This window comes from Gymnoscopelus microlampas (genome assembly GCF_963454915.1).
Source record: "Gymnoscopelus microlampas genome assembly, chromosome: 1".
NCBI lineage: Eukaryota > Metazoa > Chordata > Actinopteri > Myctophiformes > Myctophidae > Gymnoscopelus > Gymnoscopelus microlampas.
Window position 1 is genome coordinate 9370994 of NC_139962.1, and position 17867 is coordinate 9388860.

General features: G+C 42.9%; 2 protein-coding genes across 2 annotated transcripts in view; one reads left to right on the forward strand and one right to left on the reverse strand.

The window, feature by feature from the left end:
* LOC311042678 (leucine zipper protein 2-like) overlaps positions 1-17867 on the forward strand; it is a gene marked incomplete at both ends in the record, with an annotated part of 240311 nt that overhangs the window by 125037 nt on the left and 97407 nt on the right. The window contains one exon of the mRNA XM_084053573.1: positions 10873-10990. Within this exon, the coding sequence (XP_083909699.1) occupies positions 10873-10990 (118 nt within the window). The remainder of the gene's footprint in view (positions 1-10872; positions 10991-17867) is intronic.
* LOC311046621 (aflatoxin B1 aldehyde reductase member 2-like) lies at positions 15199-16277 on the reverse strand. Its single transcript, XM_084059063.1, has one exon. It carries the CDS (start codon positions 16245-16247, stop codon positions 15267-15269), a length of 981 nt encoding a protein of 326 aa, XP_083915189.1. The 5' UTR covers positions 16248-16277; the 3' UTR covers positions 15199-15266.

Below are 17867 nucleotides of genomic sequence, written 5' to 3' on the forward strand. Positions count from 1 at the left end.
TGAGCTTGCATATCTGCTATTTTTGAATAGCCAAAGAAATCTAAAAATGACAGAGATGCGTTCCCGATCTAAATGGATTAATGTGAGCTGGTGGATGGGAGATTGTCTTCAGCTACATGTACAGTGGTGTACACAGTCAAATCCTCAGTGTTAATTGAACTCTCAGAGTTTGCACAAGCGTACGGCATCACTCTCAGTTATAATACACTTCACATTTTACAGTGTGGGACAGAAAAGAATTGCAGTGTCATAATCCGAGGTGTAGTAATTGGCATCTACTTATGCATGAAAATGCCCGCAAGTAGTTTTTGAATTATTCATCTAATATGCTAAGTGTCTCTATTCCTACGCCTTAACCCTCCTGTGCTGGAAAATTACATCATTTAAATGAGGTTTGTCTGGGCCAGAATAATAAGGAAGTAATATCATACGTGTTGTGGGATAACTAAGAGTTAAATAGCACAAAAATAGCTTTATTGACCTTTTATTTCAGTGTTCGCTAAACAGCTTGCATGAGTAACCGGAGGCCATGCCAGCCACCTCCCATCTCTGTTTTAATTGGCTGCAGTGTTCAGCCAGCCAATAATAATAATGGCTTAGTCAGCAAGCAGGTTATTTCAGGTAAGACATGTTCCACTGTCTGCCCGCCAACACAGTATTCAAATACGCACTCAGTATTCAAATACACACAAACACACGTGCGCACCCACCCACGCACGCACGCACGGAGGCAGGCAGGCAGGCAGGCAGGCAGGCACACACACACACACACACACACACACACACACACACACACACACACACACACACACACACACACACACACACACACACACACACACACACACACACACACACACACACACACACACACACACACACACACACACAGCTCAGAAAGTGAACTCAGTGAGGACAGGTAATTAAGTGTAGTTTCCCTGTGTGATCTAATGCTTCATAATGAATGAATAAATGATTCATTCTCTCAGTCTCTTGTCCCACAGCTCTATCAATTTACCTCCTAGAAACAAGAGAGAGAGAGAGAGAGAGCTGAGTGCAGTTGGTTTACACTACTTTAATTTCACCTGTCACAATGATTAATCCATAAAGACCGAGAACGCAGCCGTGTCATTTTAAGAGTTCTTTGGCTATTCAAAAATAGCAGATCTACAAGCTCATAGCTCTACATATGAGCTTGTAGATCTGCTATTTAAAAAGAATCTTGAACATTTTTGCAAATATTTGGATATACATGAATATGAGTTATTTTAAAGCGAACATTTGGAAATCAAATCTTTGCTTCTGGTGCCTGGAACTAAACATTTTGAGATGGGGTTTCGCGGTAACAACAGCATGTCGCTATATCAGTGCTGCTCCAACTTTACCATGTCAAGGACCACCCAAAATGATATGTATTTGGCCGTGGACCCCCATCTCAAAAATATGTTGTTCCAGGGACCCCCCAGAAGCACAGATCGAAGTTAAAAATGTTGGGTTTAAAACATATAGCCTATTCAAAGATTTGCAAAAAAAAAAAATCCATGATAAGAAAAAAAGCAGATCTACAAGCTCATAGCGCTATAGCTTGTAGATCTGCTATTTTCTAATAGCCATATACATCTTAAAATGACACAGATGCGTTCCTGGTCTTAATGGATTAATAAAGTGAACACTGCTGCTATATTGAGTCGCTGGAGATGCTCCTTTGTTTGCTGTTGTATTTTAATAATCTGTTCTGTAGCTGAAGTTTGTCCTGTTATTATCTTTAAGCCGGATGAGTTTAGAGTGATTTCCTCTGAATCAGCGACCATTTAAGATGTTCTGGATATTTTTTATGGCAGAGCTAGACATCGTCTCTGTCGGTTGGAAACCTCATTATGTCCTAAACGGTAACCTTTTCAGGATTAAAATTTAAAAATTGGAAAAGTAGCAGATCGACAAACTCGAAACGCTTGCAGATCTGCTACTTTTGATGCTTTTGTGTGATGCTGTTGTATGATCAAGTAGGGCGTTAATGCGTAAATAAAAACACAACAAGTTAAAATATGGAGATAAGAGGTTTCTGCCCGACAGCAACAATATTATAATGAGCTAGCCTGGTTCCAAATCATAGACCCCGCCCACTCTCTGAGTGGACTGCCCCTCTTGGTCTGGTGTTGAAATGTGATCTTAGGACCGTCCAATGAGAGTCGGAGGTGGGGGTGGGTCTAACGATAAGCCAATCAGCGAATATCTGCTAAAACAAGCTGTGCGATGACGTCAGATGTAGGCGGATCCGTGGATCTCTTGTGATTGGTTTAGGGAAATTCGAATCCCCTCCCCCTTGCCATCGCCGACACTGCAGCCAATTTCAGACTGAAGCTCCACGCAGCTTCAGGCTTATAATCAGGCTAATAATGAGCATTAAAGAGGACCAATTATATGAAGATAGGTTGAAAATGGGTGAAGTGGTCCTTTGACCACATCAAACCAATTAAAATATGAAAAGTAAATTAAAAAGTAAATAAAAAGAAAATAGCTAAAAATATCAGATAATACAAGCTCACAACGCATCACAATGCAGTGTGTTGCGAGCACTTCCCAGTCAGATAATCTTTTAAAATGCTCATGGAAATCTTCCGGTGAAATTGGACAATGCTCCTTGTTTCTATCAGTACCATTAAGCATCTTCCAGAAAAGCTTTGGGTTTTTAGACTTCATACTCAACAGTTCCTTATTACATTTATTTTTTATGCTCCCTCTGGGCTTTGAACAGCTCTTTCTTATATTCTTTACTTTTTACCCTTACATTTGTGATAGTAGCCTCATTTCTATGTAATTTAAACATTCTTTTTGCTTTGAGGTATTTTTGCCTTTTTAGTCTACATTCTTTATCAAACCACACTGCATTTTTATTTACTTTCTTGTCATTTCTACGTCGAGCCACTGTTTTAGGAAATGTGGCTGCTGCGCTACTAATCAAAATACTACAGGCTTCTTTCGTCACTTCATCTACTGATAGGTTTTCTTGGTCAAGCAACAGTTTATTCATAAACTGAGTTGATATGAAGTATACAGGGCTTAAGTGTGCAAGTGGGATTTACAAAAGTGTTTTATGGGTGTCAAGTGTCTTTGTCTTGTGTTGACAAAGAAAAACACCCTCCATTGTTCTCTTTGAACGTCCCCACACTAAACAATAAAAGGAGATTTAGCATCAAACAGCCCTGACATGCATGCAATTATTATTCCCTGGTGTCTGCATGAGCTGTTTATACAAGACAAGAGTCAGTAAATATGAGTGATTGATGCTGTCTGCAGGTGAAGAGGTGCTGCTCATGCTCTGCTACAGGAATAGATTCATTCCATGACAGGCCTGGGGGCCGTCCCCCTTATTACAAGTATTTATTTGCATCCCCTTAATCCATTCAATCCGGGAACGCTTCTGTGCCATTTTCTGGGCGGTGCAACCGCCCCTATATGTGAGGTTTGGACATCGACATTCGCTGCACTGTGATTGGCCACCATTGTACATTGATTTTTTTATTTATTTGGCTGTTAAAAAATAGCAGATCTACAAGCTCATAGCACGGCACCGAGTGCCGCGCTATGAGCTTGTAGATCTGCTATTTCTACATTTTGGGGGTCCTTGATGTGAAAAGGTTCGAAAACCACTGATATTATAGCAACGTAAGTTTTTTTCAACAAAACTGTTAGGATTTAGAAGACATTTGTAGAATCCCCAGAAGCAAAGATTTGAGTAAAAAAATGTTCTTAAAAAAATGCAGATCTACAAGCTCATAGCGCGGCACTCGGTGCCGCGCTATGAGCTTGCCGATCTGCTATTTTTTGAATAGCCAAAGAAAATAAGTTACAGAGATGCGTTCCCGGTCTTAATGGGTTAATAGCATAATTAATCCAGGCTGAAATTGGAAGCAGCACATAAAGGGGCTGTCTGTCCATTATAATACCGTATGACAGCAAATGAGCTCATTTTATATTCAAGTCCAGTAACGTTACAGCTCTTTTTAAATTACAGCAATGTCTTTGTGGCTCCTGTCTTGTGAAATATGTTGTAGCTATGTTCCCCTACATTCAGTGGCATGATTCATAAACATGGAATGGACAGGACACATTTGTTCATGCTTTGTTGTGAATGTTTTTTTTTCTTTTCGTTAGCCGCCCCATAACTCTTTTGGCTTTTAGCTTTTGTTAACACATTCTGAGTGTAATCGTATATGCATCATAAGCAGGGGTGCACATAACTTTTTAGGTCTGGTACGCAGAAGAGCACCTGGACATGTGACTTGGTGCGCATGGCGCCCGTCCCGTTTTGTCAACGGGGGGGGGGGGGTTCAGCCCGGGGGGGTTCAGCCCGGGGGGGTTCAGCCCGGACAGTTTTGTCAACGGGGGGGGGGGGGTTCAGCACGGTGCCCACCGGACAGAGTTGTCGGGGGGGGGGGGGGGGGGGGGGGGAGAAAAAAAGGACGCTCTGCTTCTGAATTCCGCCGATTTTCGCCGTTTTTTTTTTAACGCTGTTAGATAAAGCCCCCAAGGTTGGTGCCCTGTGCTGCTGCGCTGATTTTATCCGCCAGATTGGGACGTTCACGGCATATTTTGCACCATTACGGTGCGTTCATCATCGGTGACGAGTGCCTCTAACAGCCGCTGCTGGCTGCGTGCACGCAGCGAGGCAATGCGAGGCGATGCGAGGCGACGCGAGTCATATCTCTACCCCTGTGCCTAATGGCTGTACATGGGGCCGACGGGTGCTTTACAGTGATTGTGTGAGTGTGGCTTCAGGAAGTAAATTCCTAGCCTCGATCTCCAGGCTTTTATTTTTTAGTTTTGCTAAAAAATAAAAGCTTGGAAATTCCTGTCCCAGCTGTTGGTGCGCAAAAGCGCCTCGCGTCGCCTGATGTGGTGCGCATTTTTTATTTTGGGTGCGCATGCGCACCTGCGCACCAGTTATGTGCACCCCTGATCATAAGCACTCTAACAATAGGTACCCTCACAAAAAAACATGCAGTAATCCTGGTCTCTATACTGATTTGTGAAAACATTTTGCCTCTAATGAGTAATGACGAGGCCTAAATAGGGACGCTAGGTTGAAAGTCTGTGTGTGGGTTTCATACATTTTTAACCGGTGAACAATATTAACAAGAGCTTGTGACTAAATAATACATTACATTTGATCCACTGGAACACAGGCTCTTTTTTATCTCCTGAAAAGTAACAGTTTTGGACATTTTCCACCCAACAACAACATTATAATGAACTGAATCATGATCATCTTGTTAGGCTGTGTTAAGTTATACATTCATTACTGGGGCTGTGTACTGTAGCCTACTGTGTTTATTTTAGCTTGGAACACATCCTAATAAGCATCATTAATATTCACATCATAACTACATACATACCTGTACTCTGGTGGTAACATGGAAGTTAATTAAGGACCATATTACTCCTTCTCTCTTGTTTTCTCTGCATGTTCATTTTTGTACAGTGGCGTGCACAGACATTTTGAGGGGCAGGTGCTCAAGTATAAAAAAGGGCACCTTGCCAAAAATAGCCGATCTACAAGCCCACAACGCCTCGCAGCGCGAGGCGTTGTGAGCTTGTAGATCTGCTATTTTTGGCTAAAGTTCTCCTCAGAAAAGGGATGCTAGGTTTCAAGTGGTTATGGTAAAAAGAAAAATCATATCACATAAAGATTTGGCGGACCCCCTGTAGTAACTCGGAGGACCCCCTAGGGGTCCCGGACCCCCTGTTGAAGACCCCTGCTGTAAACTAAAAAAAAAGTGCCCTTTTTTTCAAAAGGGCACTTCTGGTCAAGAGGGCAAAGGGCAGGTGCTCTAGCACCACCTAGAGTCTATCTGTGCACGTCCCTGTTTTTGTACATATTAGCCAGTACTGCCATACATTATTATGGCTTATGGATTATGGCTATTTTCATCTGGAACATATTTTGTGCCAGGGACCCGAATCAGAGAAGATTTGTTAATATTTGTCAGCATTATTAGAAAATAGTCACGATGCGACACAGTGTGTTCTCGTACATCAGCTATGTTTGAATAGCTGAAAAATTAAACATGGCTGAAGTGTTCAAAGTGTTCCTCATTTTGCTGCAAACTCCCTGGGACCCCCTCAAGGACCCCTGGGGGTCCCCGGACCCTACTTTGAGAACCAGTGCACTAAAATAGGGGGATGTGCTACATGTCTAATAATCACCTGCCAATATTTCATCACCAGCCGTGACTCACAGATCATCACAATGCACTTTTTCCTGCTGTCCAGCAATCTTACTGGATTTATCTCGTGCCATTTGTTTGTTTTATTTATCACTGACAAAGAAAAATACCAGGCAATGAAACAGAATGTATTAGACCAATACGTCTGATGTCTCTCCACCACCGGCCCAGTGACATCACTCTTTATCACTTTAAGACCTGGAACGTATCTGTGTCATTTTAGCAATTGTTTTGCTATAACCATTATTTTATACTTTGGCTATTCAAAAATATCAGATCTACAAGCTCATCGGAGTTTGTAGATCTGCTATTTTGTTTATTTTTTATCTTGAACATTGTGCAAATCTTTGAATATATATATATTTTTGTAAACTTTTATTTTAATTAAAATCTTTGCTTCTGGGGGTCCCTGTAACAACATATTTTTTAGATGGGGGTCCGCAGCCAAATACATGTCATTTGTGGGGGTCCTTGACATGAAAAAGGTTTAAGCACCGTGCACTGATATGGAAACATAAGCTTTTCTGAAAACTGTTTTAGAATTTAGATTTAGAAGACTTTTGTAGAATCGACCAAATTGCAGAAAATAGCAGATCTACAAGATCTCATAGCGCTCATAGCGCGGCAGAGCTTGTATATCTGCTATTTTTGAATAGACAAAGAAATCTTAAAATGACACAGATGCGTTCCCGGTCTCAATGGGTTATTGGCACCCTTCTGGGAGAAAGAGGAGTGTGGAGACAGATTAAAAGTGTTGTCGTTAGAGGGTAAGTGATCGGGTAGAGGACTAATATACTCAACACATTTCTCTGGATGAAAGATGCAAGACAGAAACACCATTCCCTTCAATCATCCCATTTGAAGAAACCTGATGGTACAGAGATGGCTTTCCTCCCAGCAAAGCACTGGCTCTACTTTTCCATCTAAATATTCATGCTGTCTATCCAATTATTGGAGGGAAAAACATACGTAGGGAACCATTTATCAAAGGCTGCTTGTCTCCTTATAAATCTGAACTCTTATGTCAGTGCGAAGGTGTTTTTCCCATTTATTTATCACCTCACCAAGAGGAGACAAACATTACTTGGCAGCATATTTGCATGGAAATATTATCATTAAAGAGATTTAACCCCAAAAAATAGATAATTTATGTCGGTTTATTATGCAGGGGTATGTGTACAGGAACACCAGAGGATACACATTTAGCACACAAACTGGCACAACACGTTCCTGAGAGTTAATTTAATTCTCAAAGTGTCGAAATGCTCACTTAACCCCGTGGTGAGGGGAGTAGACTTTGAGAAAAGCCCAGGATTTGGTAAAAGTTCAGTTTGTAGAGTTGTGGAGATGCTTAACAGAGCAAACACATGATCCTGGTCCAATCCCTGCTTCTCTCTCATGATGAGAAATAAAGATCTACAGTAGAGCTGGACTGCAGCTTCCCACACTCTCAATGACCCTCATGAGAGTAGTTCACCCCAAAACATGACTTTTATATCAATTACACACCCCATGAAGCCTTGAATTCATGGAGTTTTTTTGTTTTTGTCGCATTCCTAAGACAATAATTTGATGACCGGTGGAAAGATGCTAATGTCTCTGGTAGGAGACTCAAACGAGATTCTTTGAGTCTCCTACCGGAAACACAGCCTCAAATAATTGGCTTAGGAATGCAACTAAAACAAAACATATCCATGAATTCAAGGCTTCATGGGGTGTGTAATTGATAGAGCTACTCCTTTAAAATCTACATGAAACCCCTGATTATTAGGGCTGTCTCCATCATGAAACCCCTGGTTATTAGGGCTGTCTGATTGATCGGATTGATCGATTGAGTGGGAGCCTCGGGTTCAATCCCAGCTCACTGCGTTCCACTACAATCTGGCGTAGTCGGCAGGACGAGGAGCGTAATATCCTCGCTTGAGGAACATGAGGGACGTCGTGTACGGTGGTCCGCGTCGTGAAGTGTGAAGCGCAAGGACGCGCTCCAAAGCTCGGGGGGGTGATTGTAGCCCCCACAGTCAAAATTAGCCAGAACCGGCGTGCAACAGACCTGCCAATCGGGCTCAGCCCTATTGGCATGACTTGTAACACGTCAGACTGGCGAGTGGGAGCCTCGGGTTCAATCCCAGCTCACTGCGTTCCACTACACATGCCAAGAATAGGGATGCTAGGGTCCATGGGGTTATAAGCACAATAAATGTAGGATTTTTGAGAATTTTCACCTATAATGACATGGCCAAAATAGGAACTGCAGGGTTAACTGTTTTTGACCGTGTATAGCTAGCTACCTTGTTATCCAAAGATTCATTGGTTTGTGTTAACCTGGTCCCTGCTGCAGGAACCTGGAATAACCCATGTGACAGAATCCCCATCACCAGATCAACACAATAACACATAAATCACTGAGAGAAAAGCAGCACCTGGGATATAAATAAATAACACTGCATATTGCATCCTGCACATGACTTTCCACCATATGGCATCAGTGGGGAATTTATTGTGGGTTGATGCAGCAGAGGGAAAGAGGGGGGATGGGTGTTCACCCTGTCTGCCAGTGCATTCATTACCCCATGGAATAGGTTTGTCTCTGGCTGTGAGATAAAGAACACTTGTGACTTGAGGTCCACTGACACAGAGATGACATTATCACCAGACAAGGAGAACACAGCAAAGTCTACTTATTTTCCTAATACGTCCAATACAAATTGGCCATTAATGCCAAAAATGACACCATCTGCGTACTTACACTGTGACCTATCAAGAGGCTAGGATTCTGGCTCCCTCCCTTCTAACAAAGATCCCTTTTTGGATGTCAGAAAATGTGTGCTAATGAGCAGCTTCACTGCCTGACAAACAGGCTTATGTCCATAAAAAAGTATCTCTGCAATCACATAATGTCATATTGTATGTCAGGCCAGTGCTATTTCTGTCATCCTGCACTCAGGGCGGCTTCGTGGAACTTATCAAGAGATGATCTTTCTCTCTCCCACAATGTGGTGGTGGCATCATTTATCGGATCTGACACATAATACATGGACTTATTGAGGCCAAACATTTCTCTAGCCTTGGAGTCACAGTAGGAGTCATAGTTATGGTCGCTGTCGGGAGGAAACCTTGTATGTCCAACAGTGTTACTGTTCAGGAAATGTATATTTAATTTTCAATTCAATTACATTTTATTAAAGTGTCAAGGGTTAGGGTTAGGGTTAGGGTTTCTAACATAGTGACAATTGCCATTCTATAAACTCGCAATTGCCAACAATGTAACACATTGTAGATAGGCTATTTTTGCTACTTGTGTGTGACATTAACTTGACTAACTAAAAGAAAACATAACAAGCTGTAGGAGGTTTGTGCCCAGCAGTGAGGTCATATCAGGCAGCTGGCCCTGCAGTGTAATAGAGAAGTGCTGATGCTGAGGGGACACAGTGAACAGTGGAGCATGGATCAAGGTTGTCACATTCAGTGTGGCGGGCTTTCAAATGCCACCGCAATCCTGTCAGAGGCCGCGCCCCTGGAATCCAAACACGCCTCATCCATTCAAATCATTGGAAAATCGACCATGAGGGAAGGGGGGGGGGGGGGGGGGGATAACTCTGTGAAAGGCAGTGGCAAACAATAGGGTGTTTTAAAAGGCGATTAAAATAACTAAGAGTGGCATCCGACCTACAGTTGTCTGGGAGTTGAGTTTGCTAATGTGAACTGTGTGTGCCAAACGTTGATAACGTTGAATACAGAGTTTGGCTTTCTGGTTCGCTGTATGCAACTAGCAGCGTGGTGTGGTTAGCTGTGATTGGTGTAGCAGCATCAGTTGAGTTGTGTGGTTTGCTGTGATTGGTCTATTTTTGTGGGGACTGTGATTGGTGTAGCAGCAACAGCAAAGATGTTTGGTTCGCTGTGGTTCTACTTTTGTGGGGACTGTGATTGGTGAAGTTTGGGCTGGGTGGCCATCTGTTTTCATACAATATCAAGGTTCAGTCAACTGGTTAATTCATACGATGTATTGTATAAGTTTGAGTCCCGGGAAGACACCACGGTTCTCTGTGGGGCCTCGAGCTGAAAAGGTTTGTTAACCCCTGGCATAGGTATGGGTATAGCTGTTACCATCAGACCAATCTGGGAACCCATAGTGAAAAAACGCCACTCCTTGAATTTGACGGGGGGGGGGGCCTCCCAATAGAAAGTAGATAACAGGATGTTGGTCGTTAAGTCCACCCTCAGCCCTCCACTTCCAGTCCACGTGTCTTTGTTTACACTCCTAACATTCCTAACTAAACACGTTGTAACAGGAGCTCCCGGCAGTGTCAGCTGCGGAGCTCTGACTCTGTCTTGAGAGATTACCATCAGACAGAAGGTATAAGACAGGTGCTGTCCCTCTGAACTAGTCGGGATCGCAGATCATTCAAGTATTGCACCGCTGAACACGCTGAAATGAATTCAGCCTCTGTATGAGGAGGTTATACCTTATGTAGAGCACCTCAGTGATACGTGGTACATAGGAACAATGCTTTTTTGTCTTTTGGACTGACAATCACTTTACGGCTCATGATACATTTATGAAAGAATCAATCAAATCTCTCTCTCTCTCTCTCTCTCTCTCTCTCTCTCTCTCTCTCTCTCTCTCTCGCTCTCTCTCTCTCAGACAAAGCTATGAGGGTCTTGAAAAGAAGCTGAAGGAGGTGTTCGGTGAAAGGAGTGGCATTCTGCACCAACTCTCCAGGACATCAAAGGAGCTGGACAGCATAAAAGGCAGCCTTCAGGTGAGAACCTTTACTGTTTCTGTTTGGAACATCACAGGAATGTTAAAGGTCCATTTAAACCTGGAGGCAATTTCACAAGTCCAGCGGACGGACGGACGGACGGACGGACAGACATACAGGGTGCAAAACATAGCTTCGGCCACGCCGTCGGCCTGGAGGAGACAATAACTTCCAGTTAGTGAATCAAGGAGCACAGGAGAACTGATAAAGAATGTTTGGACTCACATGATCACATCACGTCCTTGTAGCTGTAAAACCCAAACTTCTACATCACTTGAAACTAATGTCTGTACGACCTGAAGCTCATTAGAACATTTAGACTTTCAGAATGGTTTCCCTGACATTTCAGAATGTTTACTCTGTCCATGGTCCTGATCCTGGCCTGCTTTGACCAGAGGACTGACGTTTGGATGTCAATAATCACTTTATAGAGCTTTGATCGCTTTAGTTATTACATTAGTGTTAAAGGCAGCATCAAGAGTCAAAGTAATTGTATTAGACAGACCAATCAAATGGCATGCATGCAAGGTGTGTGTGTGTGTGTGTGTGTGTGTGTGTGTGTGTGTGTGTGTGTGTGTGTGTGTGTGTGTGTGTGTGTGTGTGTGTGTGTGTGTGTGTGTATGTGTATGTATATGTATATGTATATGTATATGTATATGTATATGTATATGTATATGTATGTGTGTGTGTGTGTGTGTGTGTGTGTGCGCGCGTGCGTGTGTGTGTCAAGCGTGTAGAGGACAATTTAGTGGCGGACAAACTGGAGGGGTCCGAAATTGGGTGGTGCTTGGTGGAAGCTGGAAGATCAGTTATTTTTGTTCCGCATCACAGGTGCGGAAGTAACAGCATGTGTTACTGCTCAGCATCGGAAGATTTTGCGTGCGTGCGTGCGTGCGTGCGTGCGTGCGTGCCTGCCTGCCTGCCTGCCTGCCTGCCTGCCTGCCTGCGCGAGACAGACATACAGACAGGCAGGCAGACAGACAGAAAGACAGATTGAGAGTCACTAAGTGAGTGGACAATCGGTGTATCCTCCCATGAGCCTCTCTGTCCGGCGCTGTGCTCTCTGGTGACCGTTGTCCCTCAGGCCAGACTTTGATGTCCACTCAGTGCTGCTGCTGAGGCTGGCATCAGTCCAACATACTTCTATCCAGGGTTATCATTTGGGGTCCCAGAGGGATGCCGTGTGCCACCCAGTAGCGTTCACATGTTAAATTATTTGATGCATATGTTTTCCACCTCTGAAAGTTTTTTGCAGGTTAATCTTATTTTAACCCTATTTACAATTATTATTACTATTATTGCTGCTACAATGTAATGTGTGCCTGTGTAACCACCGCACAGTGCAGTGTCCCGAACTGGGATTGAACCCATGATCCACGGTCCGGCCAACAACCGCCTGCGCCAAGAAAAATAATTCACTCAATGGAGCAAGTTAGGTTGAGATATAGGGACACTACACTCTCACCACGGTTCCAAACCAAGCGCCAGTGATGGTACTCATAAGTACTCATAATGTTTTATTTACGTAAAAGTATCAATACCCTATTGTAAAAATAGTCTTTTACAAGTACAAGTTCGGCATTACAATTTTACTTGAAGAAAAGTACAAAAGTATTGGCACTACCTAAATTAAAAGTACTCATTATGAAGAATGTCCTGTTTTACAAGGTAGCCTGAGTTTACATAGGGCTGATGTGGTTAATGTATGTTTTGTAACAATAATCAAAATGTACAAAGTAACTAGTAACTCAAATTGTCAAATAATTGTAATGGAGTAAAAAGTACAATATGCCTCTGAGGTGTAGTGGAGTAGAAGTAAAATAAGTACAGTACTTGAGTAAATGTACTTAGTTACTTTCCACCACTGCCGCAAGCGCGCCTTTGTGCATCACTCCAGTGAAGTACGCTTCACTCCCAAGTCCCTCTCGTGAGCAACGCGCCACTTCTGACACCAGTGTGTAATGACCGAACAGTGCAGCGCCCCGAGCCCGGGATCGCACCCATGATCCACGGCTCACCAGTCCGGTCAACAACCCCGTGTGCTAAGAAAAGTAGCTCTAGTGGTAGTGAGAAACACAATTATGTAGAGCATACATGGTCAACTGGCGGCCCGGGGGCCACATGCGGCCCCCGCCTTCACTTAATGTGGCCCACAGGTTAATATCGGAATACTGATATATTATTGATTTCAGAAGTTACAATTGCAAACATGACCCGATTTAATTACTTCAGTCTATGACCATAGTATTACCATTCTATTGTCTTTTTTATGTCCAATGTATTTATATTTCAATGTATAAAGTTAACATAAATATAACTAAATGCATTTGAAATTAAATAGGAATGTTACTTTTCAGGATTCCAATTCAAAAATAGCACAAAAGAAATCAGGATACCAATTCAAATATAGCAAAAATAGCAGATCTACAAGCTCAAAACACGACGCGTTTTGAGCTTGTAGATCGTCTATTTCTGCTACTTGTATGTGACATAGAATGGCGAAGTACGGATTTAATTTATGAAAAAAGTTAAAATATGGAGATAAGAGGTGTCTGCCCGACAGTATTATTTAGTGTGGCCCTCTGGAGTGAGTGTGGAAATATAGCGGCCCTCTCCATCATGAAAGTTGCCCACCCCTGATGTAGAGGGACAGGCGGTCTAACATAAGAACAACGGTAGGCCACAGGCTACCAGAAACACAGGTACGTTTATATCTCTGCTGTCGGGCAGAAACCAGCAGCATGATGGTGTGTCTTTGGTCCTTTCAGACGCACCGTCCATCCCAGCATGTTTCACCCAGAAAGTTAGATTCTTCAAACTGATTCTGCTAACGGCAAGCAAAGTTTGGCTGATCTGCAAAGCCGATAGGTTGGAATGGCCGATTTTGGAACTCTGAAATCCCCCCCACGCTACACAGTTAGTTCAACAGTGTTGCCAACTGATTCTCAAGGGAAGAAGGTGGATTTGTGATGTTTTGTGTATCTGACAATCCATTTTGAAATAAACTTTGTGTTTATAGACTATTTGTCATGTTCTCAAACAAACATTAAGGCAAAAGGAAACTAGAAAAAGTGCTCCTCGGAGCACAGGTCTCCGCCAGGTCAGGTAGGCTATTGTGGCCTCCTGGTGGCTATAATGGGCCAATGTGAAAAGGGTGCCATTTATTCTTCAATCGGACACTAACTGCATTCATGATTTGAGGCATTTTGTTAAAAACATGTGTTTCGCTAAATTAGACCTGTTGGTGGCGCTATAACAGGCCAATGTTAAAAGGGTGGCATTTGTTCCTCAACATAGTGTGAATGTGCGTGCAAAGTTTGAGCGCAATTGGACGGTGCATTTGCAGAATTTTGTTCAAAACAAGCCAATAATGCAAACTTTAGCCAATCAGTATGGAATTTGAAAAATCAAACACATCCGTTGTGATCACATGACTATAGAGATAATGTGTACCGATTTGCGTGAAATTTGGATAATATTGGAAGGAGTAGTATAAAAAAATGTGTTTTACACAAGTCGGCCTCCTGGTGGCGCTATAAAAGGCAGATGTGAAAAATGCAGGGCAAAGGTTTTTCCTTGACCTATAGGGAGTGTGCATACAAAGTTTTACACAGATCGGTGCAATTATAGGTAAAATCACGAATCGGCCTGTTATAGCGCCACCATGAGGCTGATTTGAAAATTTTCAAATGGTAGTTCTTCCTCGGCCTAATGGGAATGTGCGTGCAAAATTTCACGGAAATCGCATGCTGTGTTCATGATTTGAGGCATTTTGTTCAAAACGGAGCACTCCTGCAAACTTTGGAAGACATTTTTAGCCAATCAGGATGGAATATGAGAAATCTGAAAGACCCGTTTCGTTTAATGACTATACAGATACTGTGTACCGATTTGCGGGATTTTTGGACAACATCTGTAGGAGTACTGTCAAAAAATGTGTTTTGCACAAATCGGCCTCCTGGTGGCGCTATAACAGGTCCCTGTGAAAAATTTGGGGCAGAGGTTCTGCTCTGGTATCCAGGGACTGTGTGTGCACAGTTTGGCTGCGAGTAAGCCAACGGTGCCGGAGATTAGCTGTACACAGACAGATCGAATGACGGACGGACACACGGACGGACACACGGACACACGGACGGACGGACAGGGGGTAAAACATACTCTCTCGCCATGCCTTTCGGCCTGGCGGAGACAATTATAGATGTGAACATAATATCCGACTGGGATACTGCAAATCACCCCTTATACAGGTCAAAGAATTAAAGGCATTGCAGGCTATTCAGCGAAAGTAATTTGGACACTCATGGGACACCAGATTCCAAGCTTGTTTGAAGGCCTCTACCACCCTCTCATCCAGAGGACCTTCCTCTGAGGCAGACATGTTCTGCTGAAGTTGCTCCATGGAAGACATGCCAATGATGACTCCGTCTCCTAGATCACCCTTAAGATGGGAGTGATGGTACATCCAGCGTATAGATGCAGAGGTCATGGTGGGTTTCCCTGAACCATAAACTGCCTCCAAGGCTTTTTGAACAAGATCTATTGCCTGGAAGTGGCTCTCTTTCCAGTATCTGTCCCTGTATGCTCCAGCCCAGCTGTTGCCAAAGAATCGTCCTGCAGGCTGGGATCCATCTTTGTTTTTGTCTTCATAATGGTACTTCCCTGTCAGAAGGCCCCCTGCTAAAGGGTTGTATGCATAGAATCTCATTCCGTAGTATCTCAGGCATGGCAGCAACTCTGTTTCAACCTGTCTTGTAGTGGCATTGTACATTCCCTGATAGACAGAAGGAACAATCCAGTTGTTGTGCCTGCAGATACTCGCAATTTCAGCTACTTCCCATGATGCATAGTTTGATAAGGCCAGCTCCTTGAATTTCCCCTCTTTGTGCAGTTCATTGCAGGCTCTCAGGGTATCCTGGATGGGGTTTTGGTGGTCAGGGGCATGGAGGTAGAACAGGTTCACAGAGTCAGTATTTAGCCTCTTCAGGGAGGTCTCCAACTGGGAACGAACACTTTCTGGTTTCAGTGTCTTGCCATCCCAGGGGTTGGCTTTGGTGGCTATGTTCACTGTCTTTGGTAGATTCATGCCCCCAATGATGGTCTCCGCTTGTCCGTCTGTGTACATGAAGGCTGTGTCCACCTCACTGTGACCCCGGTCCAGGAAGGCTCTGACCATCTCCAAGCTCTGATCCGCGTTAGCTCGTCCCCCGAATGCCATGGTTCCCAGCAGGGAAATAGGCCTTTTTACTTGAGAAGACATGTTTCGCACTCGCAGCGCCACTTCTATAACCGCCGGTGAATGTGTGTGAAAAGCTACTTGTTAACGCGTATTTTACGGAGTGTGTACAGTCCTACTACTATCTGTGTTGTCCACCTGACAATCCATTTCAAAGGACATGGTTGTGGTGATGATATGATGTCATTGTGATGTCATTGCATGATGACGTCATTAAGTGTAACTAGACCATACCCGGTCGGCGCAGCGCATCCGTGGGGGGATATGCGCACATGATCTGGCAACCCGGGAGGAAGTTCGTCCCATAGCTGGGCAGCCGCAGCTAGGGGACGACATTCTTTGACACAAAAACGCTAATAAGAAGCTGAGATTTGATTAAATTGAAAAACGGGCTTCACAGTTAAGTTCGGATGGTAATGGTCAATGGCTGTGTGCAAAATCAGAGCAATTGGTCCAGCCAGTGGGGAGAACCGGGTAGCTTCACCACCACCACCACCACTACAAACGCACAGAGGTTACTAGAATTATAGTAGGATTATAGTAGGATATACAATGATGTCAGTCAAAATTACAGGCCATCTCGACAAATACAATTTGAAAATGTGTTTGTGTTTTTTTCAACAAAACAAAAAAAAATTAGATAATAGGGCCCAGGTTTAACTTTCAGCAGACAATGCCTTGCAATTAGCAGTACATGTTTAGGCATATGTGATTAAATAATTGAAGCTTGTTTTGTTTTTGTGTAAATTCAATGTGTGCGTGCACGTGCGCGGGCGCGCGTGTTCATTGGACATAATGAATGCTGTAAGCATGAATTAGAGATAGGAAATGTTTTTTTCTGTTAGTCTCAGATTTTCATTAGGGTCTACAAATCACCCTCTACATCCATCTGAGTATTGAGCTCTTTTACACTGTGAAATCATGAGTGTTCATTTACATATGAAAGTGGACCCTTACACGTCCATTTGGTTCCATTTGAACACTCTCAGGGATAAATTAAACCCTATTACAGTGTACCGTACAGAACCCTGACTAATCCATAAGCAGTGGTGTAAAATAACTATGTACATGTACTCACGTATTGTACTTAAGTACAATGTTGAGGTATTTGTACTTTACTTGAGTATTTCCAAATTCCAATACTTTTACTTCTACTCCACTACATCTCAGAGGCAAATATTGTACTTTTACTCCACTACAATCATTTGAAAATGTTAGTTACTAGTTACTTTTCAGATATAAATTATTATATTATAAAACATACATTAACCACTTTAGCACTGTTTTATACATAGGCTATTTTCAAACATTTTAGTACTTTTACTTTTGGTACTTTAAGTATATTTTGATGCCAATAATTTTGTACATTTACTCAAGGAACATTATGAACACAGGCCTTTTACTTGTAACAGAGTATTTCTACATTGCAGTGTTGATACTTTTACTTGATGTGAATGACGTGAATGTGAGTACTTTTTCCACCACTGCCCATAAGTAATACTCAGTCTATCAACCTGGCATTTATCAAGACCCCTGAGGCAATTAAAACCATCAAAGGTCAATTTTTCACAGATACACAGTTGTATTTTAAACATATTTATAGATCACACTTAAATGTGACTCTATATTTGAGATATAGTTCAT

What these genes read in the sequence shown, in the direction of transcription:
- LOC311046621 (XM_084059063.1), bottom strand. Translation starts at nt 16,247, where the DNA reads ATGTCTTCTCAAGTAAAAAGGCCTATTTCCCTGCTGGGAACCATGGCA.